This window comes from Salmo salar, chromosome 04, assembly GCF_965601325.2.
Source record: "Salmo salar chromosome 04, fSalSal1, whole genome shotgun sequence".
NCBI classification, from domain to species: Eukaryota; Metazoa; Chordata; class Actinopteri; order Salmoniformes; family Salmonidae; genus Salmo; species Salmo salar.
Genome location: NC_138294.1, coordinates 29,464,724 through 29,488,860, shown reverse-complemented (window position 1 = coordinate 29,488,860; position 24,137 = coordinate 29,464,724). Strand labels below are relative to the sequence as shown.

The 24,137-nt window shown below is 41.0% G+C and overlaps 1 protein-coding gene and 1 long non-coding RNA gene across 2 annotated transcripts; both read right to left on the bottom strand.

The window, feature by feature from the left end:
- Positions 1-635: 635 nt before the first annotated feature.
- On the bottom strand, positions 636-5,547 carry LOC145878622 (uncharacterized). The gene is made up of 2 exons (XR_014392123.1): positions 3,478-5,547; positions 636-3,294 (listed from the first exon to the last, which is right to left on the bottom strand). It is a non-coding gene; the product is annotated as an uncharacterized LOC145878622 (long non-coding RNA).
- A 656-nt stretch (positions 5,548-6,203) lies between these two features.
- LOC106602664 (T-cell ecto-ADP-ribosyltransferase 2) lies at positions 6,204-12,040 on the bottom strand. Its single transcript, XM_014195418.3, has 4 exons — positions 11,888-12,040; positions 11,358-11,488; positions 8,401-9,107; positions 6,204-8,256 (listed from the first exon to the last, which is right to left on the bottom strand). The coding sequence occupies exons 2-4, from the start codon at positions 11,415-11,417 to the stop codon at positions 8,124-8,126; spliced, it is 900 nt and encodes a 299-aa protein (XP_014050893.3). The 5' UTR covers positions 11,418-11,488; positions 11,888-12,040; the 3' UTR covers positions 6,204-8,123.
- Positions 12,041-24,137: the final 12,097 nt, after the last annotated feature.

Below are 24,137 nucleotides of genomic sequence, written 5' to 3'. Positions count from 1 at the left end.
ATGTTCCAATGGCACGATGTGTTAGCTAATGAAAGTTTATCAGTTTAAAAGGCTAATTGATCATTAGAAAACCGTTTTGCAATTATGTTAGCACAGCTGAAAACTGTTGTTCTAATTAAAGAAGCAATAAAACTGGCCTTCTTTAGACTAGTTGAGTATCTGGGGCATCAACATTTGTGGGTTCAATTACAGGCTCAAAATGGCCAGAAACAAAGAACTTTCTTCTGAAAGTTGTCAGTCTATTCTTGTTCTGAGAAATTAAGGCTATTCCATGCGAGAAATTGCCAAGAAACTGAAGATCTCATACGACACTGTGTACTACTCCCTTCACAGAAGAGAGCAAACCGTCTCTAACCAAAATAGAAAGAGGAGTGGGAGGCCCCGGTGCACAACTGAGCAAGAGGACAGGTACATTAGAGTGTCTAGTTCGATAAACAGATGCCTCACAAGTCCTCAACTGGCAGCTTCATGAAATAGTACCCGTAAAACACCAGTCTCAACGTAAACTGTGAAGAGGCGACTCTGGGATGCTGGCCTTCTAGGCAGAGTTGCAAAGAAAAAGTCATATCTCAGACTGGCCAATAAAAAGAAAAGATTAAAATGGGCAAAAGAACACAGACACTGGACAGAGGACCAACACTTTGGATGTTACGTTTATATTTTTGTTCAGTATAACAACAGACTTTCAGCACACTTATAGGGAAAGGGAATTCAACACACTTAGACAAAGAAATTGATAATATGATTATTGTGGCTGCTGTTTTGTTAGACTTCAGTGCAGCTTTTGACATTATCAATCATAATCTGCTGCTGGAAAAACGTATGTGTTATGCAGTGGCGATTTTAGCATGACAATCTTGGTGGGGCAAAAATATAAAAAAATTGTGGGATGCATGCCAGCAAAGCCACTACACAACACAACACTAAATATCACATTAGCTGCACTATAACGGTGACAAACGGTGCCCACAAACTGCTAGGGCCTACATAAAGCTGTCCCAACAGCAAAGCTTGCTTTTCAGCACCATGGAGTGAATCGTTACCACTGCTACACCTGGCTATCAGCGGAGTCTGGCAACGAAACAGTTAATTCAGGCTCATTTACTGCCTTTTTAAAAAACATATGGTATAGTGCCACAAAGAGGGACATATGCTAATTACAATTGGCCTAGAAGAGAGCAGCACGTCTGGCCCTTCGATGTACACGGAGAGCCAACATTGATAATATGCATGTCAATCTCTCCTGGAAAAAATTTGAAAAAAGATTGACTGCATCAGTGCTTGTCTTTGTGAGAGGTATAGACATGTTGAAATCACCGAGCTGTCTGTTTAAGCGACTAACGCACAGCTCAGACACCCATACATGCCCAAGACATGCCAAATCATCAAAATCAAATCAAATGTATTTATATAGCCCTTCTTACATCAGCTGATATATCAAAGTGCTGTACAGAAACCCAGCCTAAAACACCAAACAGCAAGCAATGCAGGTGTAGAAGCACGGTGGCTAGGAAAAACTCCCTATAAAGGCCAAAACCTAGGAAGAAACCTAGAGAGGAACCAGGCTATGAGGGGTGGTCAGTCCTCTTCTGGCTGTGCCGGGTGGAGATTATAACAGAACATGGCCAAGATGTTCAAATGTTTATAAATGACCAGCATGGTCAAATAATAATAATCACAGTAGTCGAGGGTGCAACAAGTCAGCACCTCAAGAGTAAATGTCAGTTGGCTTTTCATAGCCGATCATTGAGAGTAACTCTACCGCTCCTGCTGTCTCTAGAGAGTTGAAAACAGCAGGTCTGGGACAGGTAGCACGTCCGGTGAACAGGTCAGGGTTCCATAGCCGCAGGCAGAAGAGTTGAAACTGGAGCAGCAGCACGGCCAGGTGGACTGGGAACAGCAAGGAGTCATCATGTCAGGTAGTCCTGAGGCATGGTCCTAGGGCTCAGGTCCTCCGAGAGAGAGAAAGAAAGAAAGAAAGAAAGAAAGAGAGAATTAGAGAGAGCATACTTAAATTCACACAGGACACGGGATAAGACAGGAGAAATACTCCAGATATAACAGACTGACCCTAGCCCCCCGACACATAAACTACTGCAGCATAAATACTGGAGGCTGAGACAGGAGGGGTCAGGAGACACTGTGGCCCCATCCGATGATACCCCCAGACAGGGCCAAACAGGAAGGATATAACCCCACCCACTTTGCCAAAGCACAGCCCCCACACCACTAGAGGGATATCTCAACCACCAACTTACCATCCTGAGACAAGGCCGAGTATAGCCCACAAAGATCTCCGCCACGGCACAACCCAAGGGGGGGCGCCAACCCAGACAGGAAGACCACGTCAGTGACTCAACCCACTCAAGTGACGCACCCCTCCTAGGGACGGCATGGAAGAACACCAATAAGCCAGTGACTCAGCCCCTGTAATAGGGTTAGAGGCAGAGAATCCCAGTGGAGAGAGGGGAACCAGCCAGGCAGAGACAGCAAGGGTGGTTCGTTGCTCCAGAGCCTTTCTGTTCACCTTCACACTCCTGGGCCAGACTCCACTCAATCGTAGGACCCACTGAAGAGATGTCTTCAGTAAAGACTTAAAGGTTGAGACCGAGTCTGCATCTCTCACATGGGTAGGCAGACTATTTCATAAAAATGGAGTTCTATAGGAGAAAGCCCTGCCTCCAGCTGTTTGAACATAATGCCACCAGAACAGACTACGGGAAATGCACAGTACTACAAAGTAGAGCCATGACTACATCATGTAACTCAGTCAAGCAGTAAAATCAGATTTAAAAAACTGATAACACGACACCTTATGGAACAGTGCGGACTATGAAGAGACACACAATGGCACACACAGCATTCTCAAACACATGCTAACACACCTGCCACTGGCACTGAGTAAAGCCTGTCTATGTATGCTGATGACTGAACACTGTACACACACACATTTTAATAACGTTATTTTGCTGTATTATTGATTTTGTATTGTAGATATGTTATGGTAGAGTTTCGTGTAATAATGTGTTGTGTTATGAATCGTTTTATTGTATGTAATTGTGATTGGACCCCAGGAAGAGTAGCTGCTGCCTTGGCAACAGCTAATGAGGATCCAGAATAAATACAAATTCAAACGTGAATTAGTACCTAAGCTACTGTACATACATGGAATTGTTTGTTTGTGTGTGTGTGCATGCATGCATGTCTTGCAAACCTTCAGTTTGTTAGAGGTCAGTCCCGATGGTCAGGAAAACCGAGAAATGCAGCCATTGCTCAGCAACCTATTAGAGGAGCCTTCAGAGGTTAAAGAAGACCCGGTGTAAGAGATAAAAAGAGAGAACGAGAGGGGGAGAGAGAGAGGGAGAGAGAGCCAGGGGTTGTGGAAGGGGGTTCATTTCCAATCAGCAAGATCGCTGTACATGCTGAACAGAGTTGAGTCTGAACATTTCACACACTAGAATCGAAGCCGGGCCTAACCTGGAGAAGAGGTAACAGTCGTGATTGCCGTGAATCCTTGAATTTGTCGAAACGTTCTCGCTGTACTCCTCATCCTCATTGTTCACTCCCTCATATACTTCAGCCATACTAAAGACCTCTGCTGGAGAAAACAGCTGCTCAATGCTTTCTGAGTCACAAGTGCGGGCATCCACATTGACTACAGTGCAGGAAGTGATGTTGAAAAGGGTCCCATTGTTTGTAGCAGCTTCCTGCGAGTTGGAACGTTTGGCCCTGGTTGAGGTAAACCTCCCAAATCGCACTTCTGAAACTGCTTGTGCCTCATACTTTTTGCTTGAGCCACGAAACACAGTTTGGCACTTCTCTGTCCTCAAAAGCCTCATGGCAACCATCATCAGGAAGTGGAGGGATTTTAACCGGAAGTCACCGTTGTAGACATTGACATTCCCCCCGAGTCTCCACTCAATCGTTGAAAGTCTTTCGGAAATCCTCTCCCCCATGTCCATAAGCCACCAATGCAGCCGTCTGTTCCTTGACACTTCCTGGGATTAACTTTGTACACTGCTTTGCCTCCCATGCCGCATGATATGCCATACTGGCATTCAGCTCTGCTTTCAATAGACCCCCTTCTTTAGCATCTGCTTTAGACATTGAATATACTGGTCATCCACTGCATTAGGAGCCATGTCCATTTTCTTTACCACAGCAGTAACCTAAAGAATAAAGTAAAAATATTATTTCAACCCAGAGAAACTGGCAAACGACCCATGTGGGACCCAACTTTTCAATACAACAATCTAATTTAGCAATTTTGTGCCATCTGACCTTTTATCAATATTTTCCATGACCTGTTGATTTTCAGAAAAAAATATAACTTCTTAGCCTTGTATACATTTTTTATCTTAATAATTGAAACTGTTTATAATCGGGAATTGGCCTATATGGCGAGGGCCAAATTGAAATGTTTCTCACTGAAGAAATATGAGACGCCTATGCATAGCCATTGGTAAAACTGAAATGGAACACTTTGGAGATTATGAGGAAATGATCAGAACAAAGGTGAGGACACAACAGTCAACCTGACACAATACAGAATACAACATTTTACTGAGGAAAGATTTTGGGACTTTCAGTGCCACATATCACCGATAAGAATTACACTTCAATCCAAACTCTGCATAGCTTGTCCCACTTGTGATGAAGTGATAACTAAAACTTACCCTGCAGCAAGGAGGACCAATGTTAACACCATCATTCTCTGAACTCACATGTTCTTGTTTCCTTTGTAGAGCAGTGAATGTAAATCTTAGTGGGGCAAACAAAACAAAAAGTGGGATGCGTGCCAGCAAAGCCACAACACAACACTAAACAATACATTAATTGCACTATAACGGTGACACATGGTGCCCACAAATGTTAGGGCCTACTGTACATAAAGCTGTCTCACCAGCATTCCAAACACCTTACCACTGCTATACCTGGCTATCAGGGAAGCCTTGTCTGGCAGCGAAACAGTTCATTCAAACTCATTTAGTGCCCTTTAAAAAAATATAGCCGATATGGCTGACTTGCTTAAACAAATGTGGTTTCTATTGACAATTGAGATGTACAAACTATGGCATAAGGGGACGACAAGCGGATAAGAGGCAATCCGTAATTTCGATTAAGACATTAATGAGTGAGCTAGGATGGACGTAGTCAAAATAACTATTTGTTCAGCACTTTTGAAATGTACAGCAACAGAATTCAGTGTTCTCTTACAGTGTTCTCCCTGCACACGAAGTCAGAACCGTAGGATAAATAAAGGGGGCATATAAGCAGACAATTAAAGCTCTTACAATATCCGATGATTATATTTCTCAAAAACAGGTTATAGGCTACATGTGCACCACCAAGTCAGAACAGTCGGCGACATTAAGAGGTGAAAATATAACTAATTATTAGGGTGAGGTACTAGACAACATACACTTAGTATTACCTTCTTAGCTACAGTATACATATCCCCCTGGCATATTACATAATTTATGCAACAGCATACAAGACATTTTTGGACTCACCTTGTTGTGCTGTGCTCACTTGAACAGGAAGGTGCCGCGGGGCCGGGGCATGCACAACTTTGTCATCAAAGTCTGGCCTTCTCTGGATTTAAGGTGCTTTCAAGACAACTGGGAACTAGAAGGAAAAAAATGGTTGAATCATGATGACGTCAATGATCTTCAGGTTGTAGCTCTAGAAAGAGGCCCAAGTTCCGGATTTACAATTCCAAGTTGGTTGAAAGTTCAAAACGTATTTTCCCAGTCGTAGCTCGTTTTTCCCGAGTTCCCAGTTGTCTTGAATTCACTAAAGTCAGATTTTGTAGGTCCGAGTTAACAGTTGTTTTGAGAGCGGGACAAGTCATGCTTCATTGACGGTTTATAATTTTAAATTAGGAAAAGAGACCCTTAATCTTAGACTTGGTACAACACAGCCACTCCACTGAATAGCAGGCTAACGATTTATTTGCAAGGCTTGCAGTTAGCCACTGATTCCTTCCAAACCACTCATTGTTGAATTTGCGATTTCCAACTTGTTGTGAAATGTTTATGTCCAATGGCTGATGAGCACCGATACGTTTTATCTACAATTTCATTATTTCTCGAAATATGACAATGATTAAAAAGGATTTGCCGATAGATTGTCGACTTGATTTATGAGGATGACTGCTATTATTAGAAAAAAAGGGGTGAAAAGTTGAAACCATAATTCAATTCAAATCACATCTAATTTTATTAGTCACATACGCTGAACACAACAGGTGCAGACCTTACAGTGAAATGCTTACTTATGAGCCCCTAACCAACAATGCAGTTTTTAAAAAAAGTATATATATACGCGAGTAAGAATAAGAAATAAAAGTAACAACTAAAGAAAATTCTCAGAACAGTCTAAGTTAAGTCAGTTATACAATTAAAGAAACTTCTTAGAACAGTGTAAGTTACGTCAGTTATACCAGGACCTCTGCGTATTGATATTTGCACCACAGTTGTAAGGCAGGCTTGACCTCAACTCTTCTTTGCAGAAACCCCCATGTGCTTCAATGAGACAACACTCAAATGAATTGTTCTTCAATTCTGGTCCAGGGGACACACAGTGTGTGCAGGTTTTAGTTCCAGTCCAGTACTAAAACATCTGATTCAACTAATCAAGGGCTTTATGATCGGTTGATGAGTTGTATCCAGTGAGCTGGAGCTGGGCTGGAACAAAAGCCTGCACAACATGCAGGTTCCAGGATAAGGATGAAATATTAGCCAAAACATGTGTGGCTCCAGCTGTGATTGAGTCAGTGCAAACACCTTGTAACTAAGACCTAAAGGCTAGTGCTACAGGTGATTTTGAGCATGGCTTGAGCTTGGAGAAAGGGCACTCTCTGTCCACATCCCTCATAGGTATGACAGTCATTTCCCCTCACACATATTACACAACCTAAATAATACGAGGTCATACTGTTTGTCTGGACTGTCAGGTTATGAGCCTTACATCATTAATTCAATGTACATACTTATCACCCCACTGTATGTAAAGTTGTCTACAGCTAGAAAAGCTTGCTACTTTTAATTATCTAATACATTTAATAAATCAATCACTCCTTCCCACCCCATCTCAATGCATATATACCAAAGGTGTCCTATCCAACACTCAAAAATGCTCAACTTGTTTCTTTATTCAATAACAAAACAAGAGGAAAATTCAATTACATCTATGAAAACTGGACACCACTCACTCAATTGTTGTGATACCAAAATATTTGCTAAATGCATACCATATTGTTTAAAACGTCTTATCAAATATTATCTATTGACCATTATCTTTTTTTTTTACAAAAAAAATGAATTGCAAAGAAATACATTTTTCAAGAGAATATCATTATGCTAAGAGGGATTTGGCAGGGTTAGCGCTTTGTCACATTTGATGAATATCTATGTGTCTGCATGCACTGATATTACATACATGCAATTGTGTGTGTGTGTGTGTGTGTGTGTGTGTGTGTGTGTGTGTGTGTGTGTGTGTGTGTGTGTGTGTGTGTGTGTGTGTGTGTTTGTCCTTTTCAATAGATGCAGTCAAGAGGTCAATGGAACGCGACCAAAACAATGGAAATGCCATGGAAACGCATGGGGTAAAAGTTGTCGTGGGGGAAAGATCCAGAATCTCCTCAATGGCCACCAGCAAAATTAGCCCATATTTAGGCTATTGTTTATGTGTGTTTCACACTATGTTGAGGTAAAAATCTGAGAATAATGCTGGTATGGATGTCAACCCGAATACATGTTGATGTCATCATCACCAAGAAACTGCATTACAGTTAAAACCGACTTTGACTACCACCATCGATTTCTATATGCTAGCTATGCTACCAGTCTATATGAATGGGAGTTAGCCTTTAGCAGTCACTTCTTCCAAACCTGAAAAGGGACTATTTCTAAATGTTATGCCGCGAAAACAGACAAATATATCCAAATCAGACTTTAGTAACCACATTCTGGGCATGTTACAATATATAAAAAAATTACGATTTAACAAATATCTATTTTGTTAGATCAGATTGGTTGAATGTGCGTCCTTCTATCCCCCACGGTCTGCGTTCCATTGACTTCATTACCGCATCTATTAGCATTCAACACTTTAGTTTATCAGAGACGATCAGTCCTGGTGATCAGGGAGATAGAGAGAGATACAACCACAAGAACAGAGAGGCTACTGCCAAGCCATTGAGTAGAGGAGCCTTTGGGGGTGATTGATGGAGGACTCGTACTTGTAGGAGATCTGGTGAGACAAACAGACAAAGACAGATGTTCATTCTCCAAAGAATAAGGTAGACATTTTAAAACCACTTGACTCTTGTGTCGTCTACACCTGTTTGGTAGTCTAATGTTTTCATATCTTTTCGCTTACATAACCTGGCCTCACCTGGGGAAGAGGTAACAGTCGCGGATGCTGTCAATGCTGTGAGTCCTTGAACTTGTCAAAACGATCTCTCTGTGCTTGTGATCTGTATTTCTTACATTCTTTACCTCAGCCACCCTAAACACCTCTGCTGGGGATATCAGCTGATCAATGCTTTCTGAGAAGCAACTGTACTCATCCATGTTGACTACAGTGCAGGAAGTGATGTTGAAAAGGATCCCATTGTCTGAAACATCTTCCTCCGAGTCGGAACGTTTGGCCCTGGTTGAGGTAAACCTCCCAAACCGCACTTCTGACCCTACTTCTGCCTCATACTCTTGGTTTGTGCCACGAAACACAGTTTGGCACTTCTCTGTCTTCAAAAGCCTCATGGCATCCATTAGAAGGAAGTGGAGGGATTTGAACCGGAACTCTCTGTTATAGACATTGACATTCCCACCCTGAGTCTCCACTGCATTGTTGAAAATCTTTCTGAACACGTTTCCCCCATGTCCATAAGCCACCAATGCAGCCGTGTGTTGCTTGACGCCTCCCGGGATTAACTTCGTACACTGCTTTGCCCCCCAGGCAGAACTATACTCTATACTGCCTTTCAGTTCTTCTTCCAGCAGACCCCCTTCCACAACCTTCTTCAGCATCTGCACCCGACAGTGAGTGTACTGGTCATCCACGGCATTAGGAACCATGTCCATTACCTTTGCCTGAGTCACCTGTAATAGTAAAGAGAATTGTTACCCTTTTTAATACAGGTAGTATCACAGTGTAACAATGTGTAGGCACTCAACATTTTATGACAATACAATTCTAATTTGCCAAGTTCAAATTCAAGCATTTGCCAAATTAAGTACATCAAGGCCAGTTTCCCAGACCCAAAGTAAGGCTAGTCCTTGACTAAAAAACATGCATAATGGAGAGTCCAGGAATAGGCTCACTCTGGATCTGGGAAACCGGCCCAGAAGTCTATAATTACAGTATGGCTGTTTCAATCAGTGGTGTAAAGTACTTAAGTAAAAATACTTTAACATACTACTTAAGTAGTTTTGGGGGGTATCTATAATTTACTTTACTATTTATATTTTTGACTACTTCTACTTCACTACATTCCTATAGAAAATATTGTACTTTTTACTCCACACATTTTCCCTGACAAACAAAAGTACATTTTGAATGCTTAGCAGGACAGGAAAATTGTGAAATTCACGCACTTATCAAGAGAACATGTGGTTATCCCTACTGCCTATGGTCAGGCATATTCACTAAACACAAATGCATCTTTTGCAAATAATGTCTGAGTGTTGGAGTGTGCCCCTGGCTATACGTACATTTTAAAAACAAGAAAATGGTGCTGTCTGTTTTGCTTAATATAAATAATTTTTTATTATTTATACTTTTACTTCAACTTTTGATACTTAGGTATATTTTAGCAAATACTTTTACTTGTGATACTTAAGTATATTTAAAACCAACTACTTCTAGACTTTTCCTCAAGTAGTATTTTACTGGGTTACTTTTACTTGACAAACTTTCTATTACGGTACACTACCATTCAAACGTTGGGGTCACTTAGAAATGTCCTTGTTTGTAAAACAAAAGCTAATTTTTTGTCCATTAAAATAACATAAAATTGATCAGAAATACAGTGTAGACATTGTTAATGTTGTAAATTACTATTGTAGCTGGAAACGGCTGATTTTTTATGGAAAATCTATATAGGGTACCGAGGCCCATTATCAGCAACCATCACTCCTGTGTTCCAATGGCACATTGTGTTAGCTAATCAAAGTTTATCATTTTCAAAGGCTAATTGATCATTCGAAAACTGTTTTGCAATAATGTTAGCATAGCTGAAAACTGGTGTCTGCTGATTAAAGAAGCAATAAAACTGGCCTTCTTTAGACTAGTTGAGTATCTGGAGCATCAGCATTTGTGGGTTCGATTACAGGCTCAAAATGGCCAGAAACAAATAACTTTCTACTGAAACTCATCAGTCTATTCTTGTTCTGAGAAATGAAGGCTATTCCATGCGAGAAATTGCCAAGAAACTGAAGATCTTGTACAACGCTGTGTACTACTCCCTTCACAGAACAGAGCAAACCGTCTCTAACCAGAATAGAAAGCGGAGTGGGAGGGCCTGGTGCACAACTGAGCAAGAGGACAAGTACATTAGTGTCTAGTTTGAGAAACAGATGCCTCAGAAGTTCTCAACTGGCAGCTTCATTAAATAGTACCCGCAAAACACCAGTCTCAACGTCAACAGTGAAGAGGCGACACCGGGATGCTGGCCTTCTAGGCAAAGTTGCAAAGAAAAAGCCATATCTCAGACTGGCCAATAAAAAGAAAAGATTAGCAAAAGAACACAGACACTGGACAGACGAAGATTGGAAAATATTGTTATGGACAGACAAATCTAAGTTTGAGGTGTTCGGATCACAAAGAAAAACATTCGCGAGACGCAGAAAAAAATGAAAAGATGCTGGAGAAGTGCTTGACGCCATCTGTCAAGCATGGTGGAGGCAATCTGATGGTCTGGGGCGACTTTGGTGGTGGTAAAGTGTGAGATTTGTACAGGGTAAAAGGGATCTTGAAGAAGGAAGGTTATCACTCTATTTTGCAACGCCATGCCATACCCTGTGGACGGCACTTAATTGGAGCCAATTTCCAAGGCTATAATTGCTGCAAACGGAGGATTCTTTGACGAAAGCGAAGTTTGAAGGACACAATTATTATTTCAATTAAAAATCATTATTTATAACCTTGTCAACGTCTTGACTATATTACCTATTCATTTTGCAACTAATGTCATGTATGTTTTCATGGAAAACAAGGACATTTCCAAGTGACCCCAAACGTTTGAACGGTAGTGTATCTATACTTTTACTGAAGTATGACAATTGGATACTTTTTCCACAACAATCAATTCAATCTTACAAAAAATGTATGTGTTTGGTCAAAACTCTTACCCTGTGAGAGAGCGCAGCAAAGAGGATCAATATGAATATCTTCTCTCTCTGACACTGCATTTTCTCAGCAACGGCTGCCTTGTGTGTTCTGGTGACCAATGAATGAGGGATTGAGAGGAGATGGGACCGATCTGAGATGAGAAACAAAATGCAATTGAGAGTAAATTACATTGTGAGGTTATAAATCGCAAACAATAATCTTAAACTTACACAGACACAATTTTACTGTATGTTTACAACATTTAGGGGTCTTTCATCACAAAATGTCCAGGCAATGTTTAACTACACAACTACTTCCTATTCTCACAGGTATTATTCTGAAAGTTGACGCATCTACTACATAGATATTTTCAGTGTGGTATGTTCCTAGACTCAAGTGTAAGTAGCCTACATTTGTTTTAATTAAGTTATACTATTAATGACTCAAACTATAGGCCTACAATTCACTGTTATAAAAGGCCCTCAAAACCTAACAAGCATAACATGGGACAATCAAAATAATGCATGAAAGATAAGATTTGGACACATACCTTCAGAGTCGTGTGGTGCTCTCCTTGGGTAGACTAAATAACAGAATGAGAGAATATCAGTGTGCCTCTCTTCGGGGTCGTTTGCAAATATTTTCCACTCACTCCCTGATGACCAAAAATGGAAGGAAACCGAGGCCCTTATCTTTACAGAGCAACTCCTTTTCCTTCCTCCTGACTGGAGGAGGAAATAACAAACCAAACAAAGTATCATTTTTTCCCCGTCATACCATAGTTTGGGTTGGCAATGGGCCTAGTGCAGTTTTACCAAGCCGTGCAATGGTTGTCAGTAGTGATTTTAGGGTTTTGGTGTTTTGCCTGATACAAAAAATCTAAATGTAATGAACAAACATACAGAGTCAGACTCTGGAAGTTAGACAGATAAGAGTTGTGTAACATTGGCACTGCATAGGGCTACAATATGCAATAGACATTTTACTAATCAGTTTTGGATTTTATCAGAGTAGATGGGAATGAAATAGAATTGACTGAGTTGTTCGACTGAATCATGAATCAAGGCATCTCTATCTATGACACAGTCGGCCAGTGATACCTTAACTGGGGAGGACGGGCCCATAGTAATGGCTGGAACGGAATTAATGGAATGCTATCGAACACATCAAATACATGGTTTTAATGCGTTTGATACCATTCCATTCACCGCATTCCAGCCATTATTATGAGCCGTCCTCCCCTCAGCAGCTTCCTGTGATGCTATGGCATTTCTGTCTGCAACGTTCCACAACATCTGCATACTGATCATGGCCTGGTATGTAGCCCTTAGCCCTTAATAATGTCCTTAACAAGTCATATAATAAGTTACATGGATTTTCGTTGTGTGCAATAATAGTGTTTAACATGATTTTTGAATAACTACCTCATCTCTGTATCCCACACATACAATTATCCCTCAGTCAAGCAGAGAACTTCAAACACAGATTCAACCACAAAGCAGGGATGCAAACCGGTGAGGTCCCAAAAAGGTGACACTTTTTTTGTTGTTGCATTGAAACACTCAAAAAATCCCTGCTAGGGGGAAATGCAGGTTTTAAATAAATAAACAACAAAAATTATGATCTACATGATCAGTCTCTGTGTGTAAAATAAAAAGTGGTCAATGTGAACCTAACTACCAGCTAAAAAATGTAAAGAAAGCAATCCAATGTTATTTGTTACCTAAACTTTACTGCAAATGACACTCAAGTCTTGAGAAAAAAACAACACATTAATAGTCCAGTTAGCCATGACAGCCTTTATAATAGAACGCTTGTGACCACACACATAAATGTTGCACTTGGGGGAGAAAAAAACCAATCTTAAAGTAGAAATAGAATGAAACAAACAGGCATTCTATTTTTGCTCTATTATAGTGGCTCTATAGACATCAATCAAATGCACAAGGCTACATGTGTGCAAAAATAAAGTTCACTGAGTAAAAAAAAGTATAATCCCCCTCACTCACACATGTTACTGTCAAATTCAACACAACAAAAACAATATCTTTGGGCTACGCTGCACATTATTACATTGTACACTTTCTGCCGGTGGACATCTGTTCTACAATATGCCAGCAAAAGTGAGAAAGAGGATAAGGGTGTGGTGTTCCTTCCACATCTATAGTGGCATCCAGTTTAAACCAGGCCCAGCTCCAGCTACACTTAATCCCTGAATCCACTTGTTTAACAAGTAATGCCCCATTCTCACCTAATTCTCTCATTCTGAAAATTAACCACATAATGTAGAGGGGAAACCTTAGTTAACATATAGTGGTTAGTTCGTTAGTTAGTTAACTAGTTAACATTTCACACAGATTGCCAGGGTCCAGTAAGCAACTAACGCGTTATAACTTGAGGAACGGTGTTGTGTCGAAAATCTAGTGAAGAGCAGAAATCTCAACTAGCAAGCAAGTCGCAGCAAGCAAGTCGCAGCAATGAAGAAAGCGAAGGGGATGAATTCTTCATTGCTGCGACTTGCTTGCTGCGACTTGCTTGCTAGTTGAGATTTCTGCTACTCACTCCGTTGTCAGTTTAGCCTACATTTCACTGATCTTGGTGGCAGTTTTCGGTTTGACAATTTGTTTCAAGTGTATGTGGCTGTTCTAGCTTGTATGGCACCCTGGGAGAACCCCCCCCCCCCCCCCCTTCAGCGCCCGCACTCGGGGGCGCCCCATGTCGCCCATACCTCTATGTTTAATATAACACACATACATTAATTATTCATTTCGGTTGCCTATCCTGACGTGAAGTTTGTTCTATTGAAAGTATTTGACTCTGATGTGGAGAATTCTGGCAGGGGGGAGATTTTCGGCACAACGGCAAGGAGTCGTATACCAGTTAATACTACAGCGAATTGGTTAGGTTACTAATGTTAGCTCACACGATGTTAGCTGTCTGACTTTATTAGCAAGCTAATTTTCACACCATCAACTCAATTATTTATCAGATAAGTTGGCTAATGTTGCTCAACATAAATTGGCTAATGTTGCCCAACATTTCTCTAGCTAGCTAACGGGTCCAGCTAGCAAGATACTTAACAGTGCTAATAGTTGTTCACCACACTTTCTCCCTCACCTCAAACTTTCCAAAAGCCAGTCGTTTTTCGGTTACAGCTCATGAAGTACGCTTCATCACCTTCTCACCCCGGTCTCCGTGGTCAGGCTTCTCACCTAAAGTTACCTCTTCGTTATCGTTCAGGGGACGCGCTGCTGTAACTGACAAGCTGACTTTCCAGAGGCGCGCTGACGCTGTAAGTAGTAAATTGGTTGTCTCCTCTTTCTTCAGTAGCGTGCTGCGCTGCATTCTGCTGTTATGTATTGTAAACGATTGGCTGAGCCTTCGTCGGTAGTGAACATAAAGTGTTATGTTTGGGGAACATCGAATACAACACATTACTAAGTACCACTCTCCATATTTTAATGTTATGGGTATGCTTGTAATCATTAAGGACTGGGGAGTTTTTCAGGATTAAAAAGAAACAGAATGGAGCTAAACAAAGGCAAAATCCTAGAGGAAAACCTGGTTCAGTCTGCTTTCCACGAGACACTGGGAGATTAATTCACCTTTCAGCAGGACAATAAGCTAAAACACAAGGCCAAATCTACACTTGAGTTGCTTACCAAGAAGACAGTCAATATTCCTGAGTGGCCGAGTTACAGTTTTGATTTAAATCTACTTGAAAATCTATGGCAAGACCTTAAAATGGTTGTCTAGCAATGATCAACAACCAATTTGACAGAGCTTGAAAAATGTTGAAAAGAATAATGGGCAAATGTTGCACAATCCAGGTGTGGGAAGTAGAGGTCGACGGATTAATCGGAATGGCCGATTAATTAGGGCCGATTTGAAGTTTTCATAACAATCGGTAATCGGTATTTTTGGCTACCGATTTTCTGAATTTTTTATTTTTTTTTATAAATATATTTCTTTTAAAAGTCAGTTAAGAACACATTCTTATTTTCAATGACAGCCTAGGAACGGTGGGTTAACTGCCTTGTTCAGGGGCAGAACGACAGATTTTTACCTTGTCAGCTTGGGGATTCAATCGTGCAACCTTAGGGTTAACTAGTCCAACGCTCTAACCACCTGCTTTACATTGCACTCCACGAGGAGCCTGCCTGTTATGCGAATGCAGTAAGAAGCCAAGGTAAGTTGCTAGCTAGCATTAAACTTATCTTATAAAAAACAATCAATCAATCATAATCACTAGTTAACTACACATGGTTGATGATATTACTAGTTTATCCAGCCTGTCCTGCGTTGCATATAATCGATGCAGTGCGCATTCGCGAAAAAGGTTGCTCCAACTTCTACCTAACCATACACATCAATGTCTTTCTTAAAATCAATACACAAGTATATATTTTTAAACCTGCATATTTAGTTAATATTGCCTGCTAACATGAATTTCTTTTAACTAGGGAAAATGTGCCACCTCTGCAACAGAGTCAGGGTATATGCAGCAGTTTGGGCAGCCTGGCTCGTTGCGAACTGTGTGAATACTATTTCTTCCTAACAAAGACAGCCAACTTCGCCAAACGGGGGATGATTTAACAAAAGCGCATTTGCGAAAAAAGCACAATCATTACACGACTTTACCTAACCATAAACATCAATGCCTTTCTTAAAATCAATACACAGAAGTATATATTTTTAAACCTGCATATTTAGCTAAAAGAAATCCAGGTTAGCAGGCAATATTAACCAGGTGAAATTGTGTCACTTCTCTTCCGTTCATTGCACGCAGAGTCAGGGTATATGCAACAGTTTGGGCCGCCTGGCTCATTGCGAACTAATTTGCCAGAATTTTACGTAATTATGACATAACATTGAATGTTGTGCAATGTAACAGGAATATTTAGACTTATGGATGCCACCCGTTAGATAAAATACGGAACGGTTCCGTATTTCACTGAAAGAATAAACGTGATAATTTCCAGATTCGACCATATTAATGACCTAAGGCTCGTGTTTCTGTGTGTTATTATGTTATAATTAGGTCTATGATTTGATAGAGCAGTCTGACTGAGCGATGGTAGGCAGCAGCAGGCTCGTAAGCATTCATTCAAAACAGCAATTTACTGCGATTTGCCAGCAGCTCTTCGCAATGCATTGCGCTGTTTATGACTTCAAGCCTGTCAACTCCCAAGATTAGGCTGGTGTAACCGATGTGAAATGGCTAGCTAGTTAGCGGGTGCGCGCTAATAGCGGTTCAAACGTCACTCGCTCTGAGACTTGGAGTAGTTGTTTCCCTTGCTCTACATGGGTAACGCTGCTTTGAGGGTGGCTGTTGTCGATGAGTTCCTGGTTTGAGCCCAGGTAGGAGCGAGGAGAGGGACGGAAGCTATACTGTTACACTGGCAATACTAAAGTGCCTATAAGAACATCCAATAGTCAAAGGTATATGAAATACAAATCGTATAGAGAGAAATAGTCCTATAATTCCTATAATAACTACAACCTAAAACTTCTTAGCTGGGAATATTGAAGACTCATGTTAAAAGGAACCACCAGCTTTCATATGTTCTCATGTTCTGAGCAAGGCACTTAAACGTTAGCTTTCTTACATGGCACATAATGCACTTTTACTTTCTTCTCCAACACTTTGTTTTTGCATTATTTAAACCAAATTGAATATGTTTCATTATTTATTTGAGGCTAAATTGATTTTATTGATGTATTATATTAATTTAAAATAAGTGTTCATTCAGTATTGTTGTAATTGTCATTATTACAAATCAATGGGTAAAAAAAATCGGCTGATTAATCGGCATCGGATTTTTTGGTCCTCCAATAATCGGTATCGATACTGCCGTTGAAAAATCATAATCGGTCGACCTCTAGTGGAAAGCGTTTTTTATTATTATTATACCTTTATTTCAACAAGGAACCAAGGTCTCTTTTACAGCTGGGCCCTGCATATACATGTTTACACATACAGTTTAACTACAATGATTAAAAAACTAAACAAGACAAACAAAACAATCACAGATAATACACAAAAAAAATAGATCAACAGATTTAATTTACACATAGGTTATTCTACTAACAGCACAAGAACTTGCATTACCTGAAACAGTTACAAGCAATACAAAAATAATAATGCTCCAATAAATATTTAAAATGAGCAAGGGGGACAAGAGTCTCAAGTTTAAGTTTAGTCTGCAGGCTATTCCATAGGCAAGGAGCGTAACAGGAAAAGGCAGCCATACCCAACTCTGTGGAAATCGCATGGGCCTCAAGTGTAATCCATGCTTTGAGACCTGGTTTTAGGAATTATAATTCTAATATTGATGAGTGACGATAAATAAGAAGGTAGCTTATTCAGAAGTGCTTTATAGACAAACACGAGAGCATGTTGTTCTCGTCTCACGGACAGCGAAGTCCAACCAACATTATGATATAAAACACAGTGGTGAGTTCTGTAGCAAGCACCCGTAATAAACCTAAGTGCTCAATGATAAGTAGCATCCAGCGATTTACGACTTGATGCCGTTGCATGCATGTAAATAATATCCCCATAATCTATAACAGACATAAAAGTAGCTTGCACAATTTGTCTTCTATTTGTAGAGGACAAGCATGTCCTGTTTCTATAGAGGAAGCCTAGCTTGATTTTTAGCCGTTTACAAAGTTCGTCGATATGCATTTTAAAAGACAGTTTATCATCCAACCATATCCCTAAGTATGTATATGCAGAGACCTGATTAATTCGAGAACCATCTAAGCTCGTAAGTGCAAGTGTATTTTCAACCAACTTTTTGAACCTATTAAAAATCATAATGTGTTTTCTTTGCATTTAAAACAAGTTTCAGCTGTATAAAAGAACCTTGTAATATCTTAAAATCTGTCTCCAATAGTGATAATGCTTGGTCAGCCGTTGAAGCGATAGAGTACATGACAGTGTCATCAGCATATAAATGAATTTGCCACTTTCTTATCTCATCACCCATATTGTTTATGTAGAGAGTGAACAGTAATGGACCAAGTATAGAACCTTGCGGGACCCCTTTAACCAACTCCAATGGCTCTGACTGGATGCCGTCGACTCTAACAGCCTGAATTCTATCCTTTAGATAGTCATGAAACCAACGACAGGCATCCAGTCCCAGTCCTATTGACGACAGCTTACCCAAAAGTATCGCATGGTCTACAGTGTCAAAGGCTTTAGATAAATCTATGAACAAGGTGGCACAGTACTTTCTATTATCTAGGGCATTAGTAATAGCATTTACAACACATACAGTGGCCGTAATAGTACTGTGTTTAGGTCTAAAGCCAGATTGATTAGTAGAAAGAGTATTATTAACAGTTCAAAAAGATTGTAGTTGCCTATTCACCAGTGACTCTAGAATTTTAGCCAAACAGGAGAGCTTAGAGATGGACCGATAATTATCCAATTCACTACCATATAGGGCACTGCGTTCATCCACCTCTGGCCTGCTCGCCTCCCTACCTCTGCGGAAGCACAGTTCCCGCTCAGCCCGGTCAAAACTGTTTGCTGCTCTGGCACGCCAATGGTGGAACAAGCTCCCTCACGACGCCAGGACAGCGGAGTCAATCACCACCTTCCGGAGACACCTGAAACCTCACCTCTTTAAGGAATACCTGGGATAGGATTAAGTAATCCTTCTAACCCCCCCCTTAAATAAAATGCTTATTAAAAACATCACAAATTTCAGTTTGGTCACTGATGATCCCAGATTCCGATGTAATTTGCTTCGGCAGGGAAGTCAAGGAGTTTCCTTGTTTAAGTGAGTTGACAGTTTTCCAGAATTTAGTGGGATCACCAGCAGACTTTGTCATAGCATCAAGAAAATACCTAGATTTTGCCTTTTTTATTCCTCCGGTCCATTTATTTCTCAATTGCCTAAAAAGCAGCCAATCAACTGTTTCACCTGTTTTCCTCGCCAAGGCCCATGCTTGATTCTTTTGCAGGAAAAGGATTTTCAAATCAGAGGAGAACCAAGGATTAGTTCGATTGTTTACCCTAAGTCGCTTTAACGGGACGTATTTATCAGCCATGATGGTAAAAATTTATGAAAAGAAAGAGAACGCTAAAACTGGGTCCATTATGCAGTTTACGGATAAAAGCTCTGAATAATAAAGGTCATGGATAAAGGCTTGCTCTGAGAAGTGTTTATAATTTATCTTTAGAATTATACGTGGGTCAGGGTTTTTTAGCCTAGTATCTCTGATACATGCAATAGGGCAGTGGTCACTGATGTCATTAGCAAATAACCCACTAGCTATATATTTGTGAGGTGTATTTGTTAAGATAAGGTCTATTAATGTAGATTTTTGGGGGTCTTTTGGATTAGGACGGGTAGGTATAGTTATTAGTTGAGTAAGATTTAGTACGTTACAAATATCTTTTAATTTAAACGATGCTGGCATCAGCCAGTCCAGATTGAGATCTCCGATAATCAATAATTCAGAGTTTACATAATTAGACATTAACTCAAACAATTTGCTTAGTGCAGATACCGGAGCTGAGGGTGGGCGATAAACTCCCGCTAGCGTTAATAGTGCATTATGACCAAGGACCACACTTAGAACTAAGCATTCATACTGTTTCTGAACAGAAGTTGAAATGGACACAGTGACATCTAGGTTGCATTTAACATATAGGGCAATACCTCCTCCTCTACCCATTCTGTCTGCTCTGAAGATATTGTCTGGAACAGGGACACAGAGCCAGGATTCAGATATAATCATTATGTCAGCATGTGATTGTGAGACCAGTATTTCAATCAAATCTAGCTTTTGGATCAAGCTTCTAGCATTCAACTGAATAAGTCCTTAGAGACTTATCCAGAAAGACTCACAGCTGTAATCGCTGCCAAAGGTGATTCTACTAAGTATTGACACAGGGGTGTGAATACTTATGTAAATGAAACATATCTGTATTTCATTTTCAATAAATGGGCAATAAAATTCTAAAAACATATTTTCACTTCGTCATTATGGGGTATTGTGTGTAGATGGGTGAGAGAAAACAAATATTTAATACATTTTCAATTCAGGCTGTAACACAACAAAATGTGGAATAAGTCAAGAGGTATGAATACTTTCTGAAGGTATTGTAGCCTAGCCAGAATCCGACTGGACGTCATTCCTTGGAAAAATCCAGGAGAGCTTCATAAAAAAAACAACTAATGCCAACAGTTTTATCTGAGTGCACAAATCAGTATGCCTACCTACCAAAGTCCAGCACTACTACCACCCTTGTTAAAGCCACACACTCCTGGCTGACAGCTACCGACTCCACAAAAACAACAATGGTGAGGGTGTTACTTGCTGATATGTCAAAAGCCATTGATCGAATAGATCACGCAAAGCTCCTGCAACATCTGTCTGCACTTTTAGCCCTTGGTCAGAGGTCACCTCTGGTGTGCCACAGGGGGCGCGGTTGCACCATAGCTGTTTCACCTTCACATGTCCACCCGAAAAGTTGTCTTCAGTGACACTCTGGACACTGGACGATGTAGGGCTGTCCCGAGCCATACCATTAACCAGCATCAAAGAGGACATTTCCATGGGCTTGGAGGCAAAGCAGCTGGAAGAGTGGGCCACATCCAACAACATGCTTCTGAATGGGAAAAAGTCTGTGGAAATTCGGACATGTTATTTCAAGAGATCATCCACCACCCGCACCACTAATCCTAGAAGGACAGGAAGTACCAGTGGTAACAACAACTAAGTATCTTGGTTTTCATCTAGACTCTAACCTCAGTGGTGACACACGTGGAGCAGTCAGTGAGGAAGGCCTCAAAATGCCTGCACTTTTTGAATGGTCTTGCCAGAAATGGCCTATCCACTGAAGATCTGGTCAGTCTATACTATACTGGTTAGACCTTGTCTGGAATACGATGGAGTGATGTTAGTTGGATGCAGTAAAAAGAAGCAGGCCCAACTAGACAGGATGCAGAGGAGGGCCTTGAGGACCATCTCCAGAGTTGGAGCAGTCCAACCACAGCTCCCCTCACTGCAGAGCAGGCGAGAGCAGACTGCAGTGCATCTGGTGAAGGACATGCACACTCTTGACTATCCACTGAATGACCTGCTCCCTCCAAAAAGAGGTAACTGCACCACCAGGCTCCTGAGAAACAGCCATCAACTGTCCTGCATAACTGCACAAACGAACCGCCTGTGAAAACGCCAATCTACCCACTGCTATCAGACTGTATAATAACTCTTAAATGGTTCTCCCAAAAATTATATATTTTTTTTAATCCGATTTTAGTATTTACATTGCCATCATGAAAAATGTCCTGTAATGTTTTCAATTGTTCAATATTCTATACATGTCACGTATTATGTATTATGTATTTTAAATTAGTGTTTTGCAATGATTAATAATGTAAATTCTGCATTTCTTCAGTTTCATCTGTGAGCAAGAATAAATCAACTCAAACTCTTCATTAAGTTCTCTCTCTAGTCAGAATGCTGCTATGACACGATCAAGACTGCACGGAGCCAGCGAGAGATATGGCTCGGAAAAAGTACCTCAATCCAGGAATGGAATACAGCGGTGTACTCCTAATTATCCCAACTGACAAATTGAGAAGATTGAAATACTGCTAGTTGTTAATGAATGTTACTTTTTCGTCAGCATGCTAGGCTAGCTAATCCTTTAGCAGCCCATTGGATTCCATGAAAAGGCGATGCCTAGCGTTGGGGTGAGTAGCTACAGGAAGTGTTGTCGAATCCAATAGGCTACTCCAGTCAATATAGACACTGTTATATGGGGTGATAATTTTTATTTTTATTTTTTTATTTCACCTTTATTTAACCAGGTAGGCAAGTTGAGAACAAGTTCTCATTTACAATTGCGACCTGGCCAAGATAAAGCAAAGCAGTTCGACACATACAACAACACAGAGTTACACATGGATTAAAACAAACATACAGTCAATAATACAGTAGAAAAATAAGTCTATATACAATGTGAGCAAATGAGGTGAGATAAGAGAGGTAAAGGCAAAAAAGGCCATGGTGGCAAAGTAAATACAATACAGCAAGTAAAACACTGGAATGGTAGATTTGAAGTGGAAGAAAGTGCAAAGTAGAAATAAAAATAAAGGGGTGCAAAGGAGCAAAATAAATAAATACAGTAGGGGAAGCGGTAGTTGTTTAGGCTAAATTATAGATGGGCTATGTACAGGTGCAGTGATATGTGAGCTGCTCTGACAGCTGGTGCTTAAAGCTAGTGAGGGAGATATGAGTCTCCAGCGTCAGAGATTTCGTTCCAGTCATTGGCAGCAGAGAACTGGAAGGAGAGACGGCCAAAGGAGGAATTGCCTTTGGGGGTGACCAGAGAGATATACCTGCTGGAGCGCGTGCTACAGGGGGGTGCTGCTATGGTGACCAGTGAGCTGAGATAAGGGGGGACTTTACCTAGCAGCGTCTTGTAGATGACCTGGAGCCAGTGGGTTTGGCGACGAGTATGAAGCGAGGGCCAGCCAACGAGAGCGTACAGGTCGCAGTGGTGGGTAGTATATGGGGCTTTGGTGACAAAACGGATGGCACTGTGATAGACTGCATCCAGTTTATTGAGTAGGGTATTGGAGGCTATTTTGTAAATGACATCGCCGAAGTCGAGGATCGGTAGGATGGTCAGTTTTACGAGGGTATGTTTGGCAGCATGAGTGAAGGATGCTTTGTTGCGAAATAGGAAGCCAATTCTAGATTTAACTTTGGATTGGAGATGTTTGATGTGAGTCTGGAAGGAGAGTTTACAGTCTAACCAGACACCTAGGTATTTGTAGTTGTCCACATATTCTAAGTCAGAACCGTCCAGAGTAGTGATGCTGGACGGGCGGGCAGGTGCGGGCAGCGATCGGTTGAAGAGGATTGCATTTAGTTTTACTTGTATTTAAGAGGAGTTGGAAGCCACGGAAGGAGAGTTGTATGAAATTGAAGCTTGTTTGGAGGGTTGTTAACACAGTGTCCAAAGAAGGGCCAGAAGTATATAGAATGGTATCGTCTGTGTAGAGGTGGATCAGAGACTCACCAGCAGCAAGAGCGACCTCATTGCTGTATACAGAGAAAAGAGTTGGCCCAAGAATTGAACCCTGTGGCACCCCCATAGAGACTGCCAGACGCCCGGACAACAGGCCATCCGATTTGACACGTTGAACTCTATCAGAGAAGTAGTTGGAGAACCAGGCGAGGCAATCATTTGAGAAACCACAGCTATTGAGTCTGCCGATGAGGATGTGGTGATTGACAGAGTCGAAAGCCTTGGCCAGGTCAATGAATACGGCAGCACAGTATTATTTGTTATCGATGGTGGTTACGATATCGTTTAGCACTTTGAGCGTGGCTGAGGTGCACCCATGACCAGCTCTGAAACCAGATTGCATAGCGGAAAAGGTGCGGTGGGATTCGAAATGGTCGGTAATCTGTTTGTTGACTTGGCTTTCGAAGACCTTAGAAAGGCAGGGTAGGATAGATATAGGTCTGTAGCAGTTTGGGTCAAGAATGTCCCCCCCTTTGAAGAGGGGGATGACCGCAGCTGCTTTCCCATCTTTGGGAATCTCAGACGACACGAGAGGTTGAACATGCTAGTAATAGGGGTTGCAACAATTTCGGCAGATAATTTTAGAAAGAAAGGGTCAAGATTGTCTAGCCCGGCTGATTTGTAGGGGTCCAGATTTTGCCGCTTTTTCAGAACATCAGCTGACTGGATTTGGGAGAAGGAGAAATGGGGAAGGCTTGGGCGAGTAGCTGTGGGGGGTGCAGTGCTGTTGACC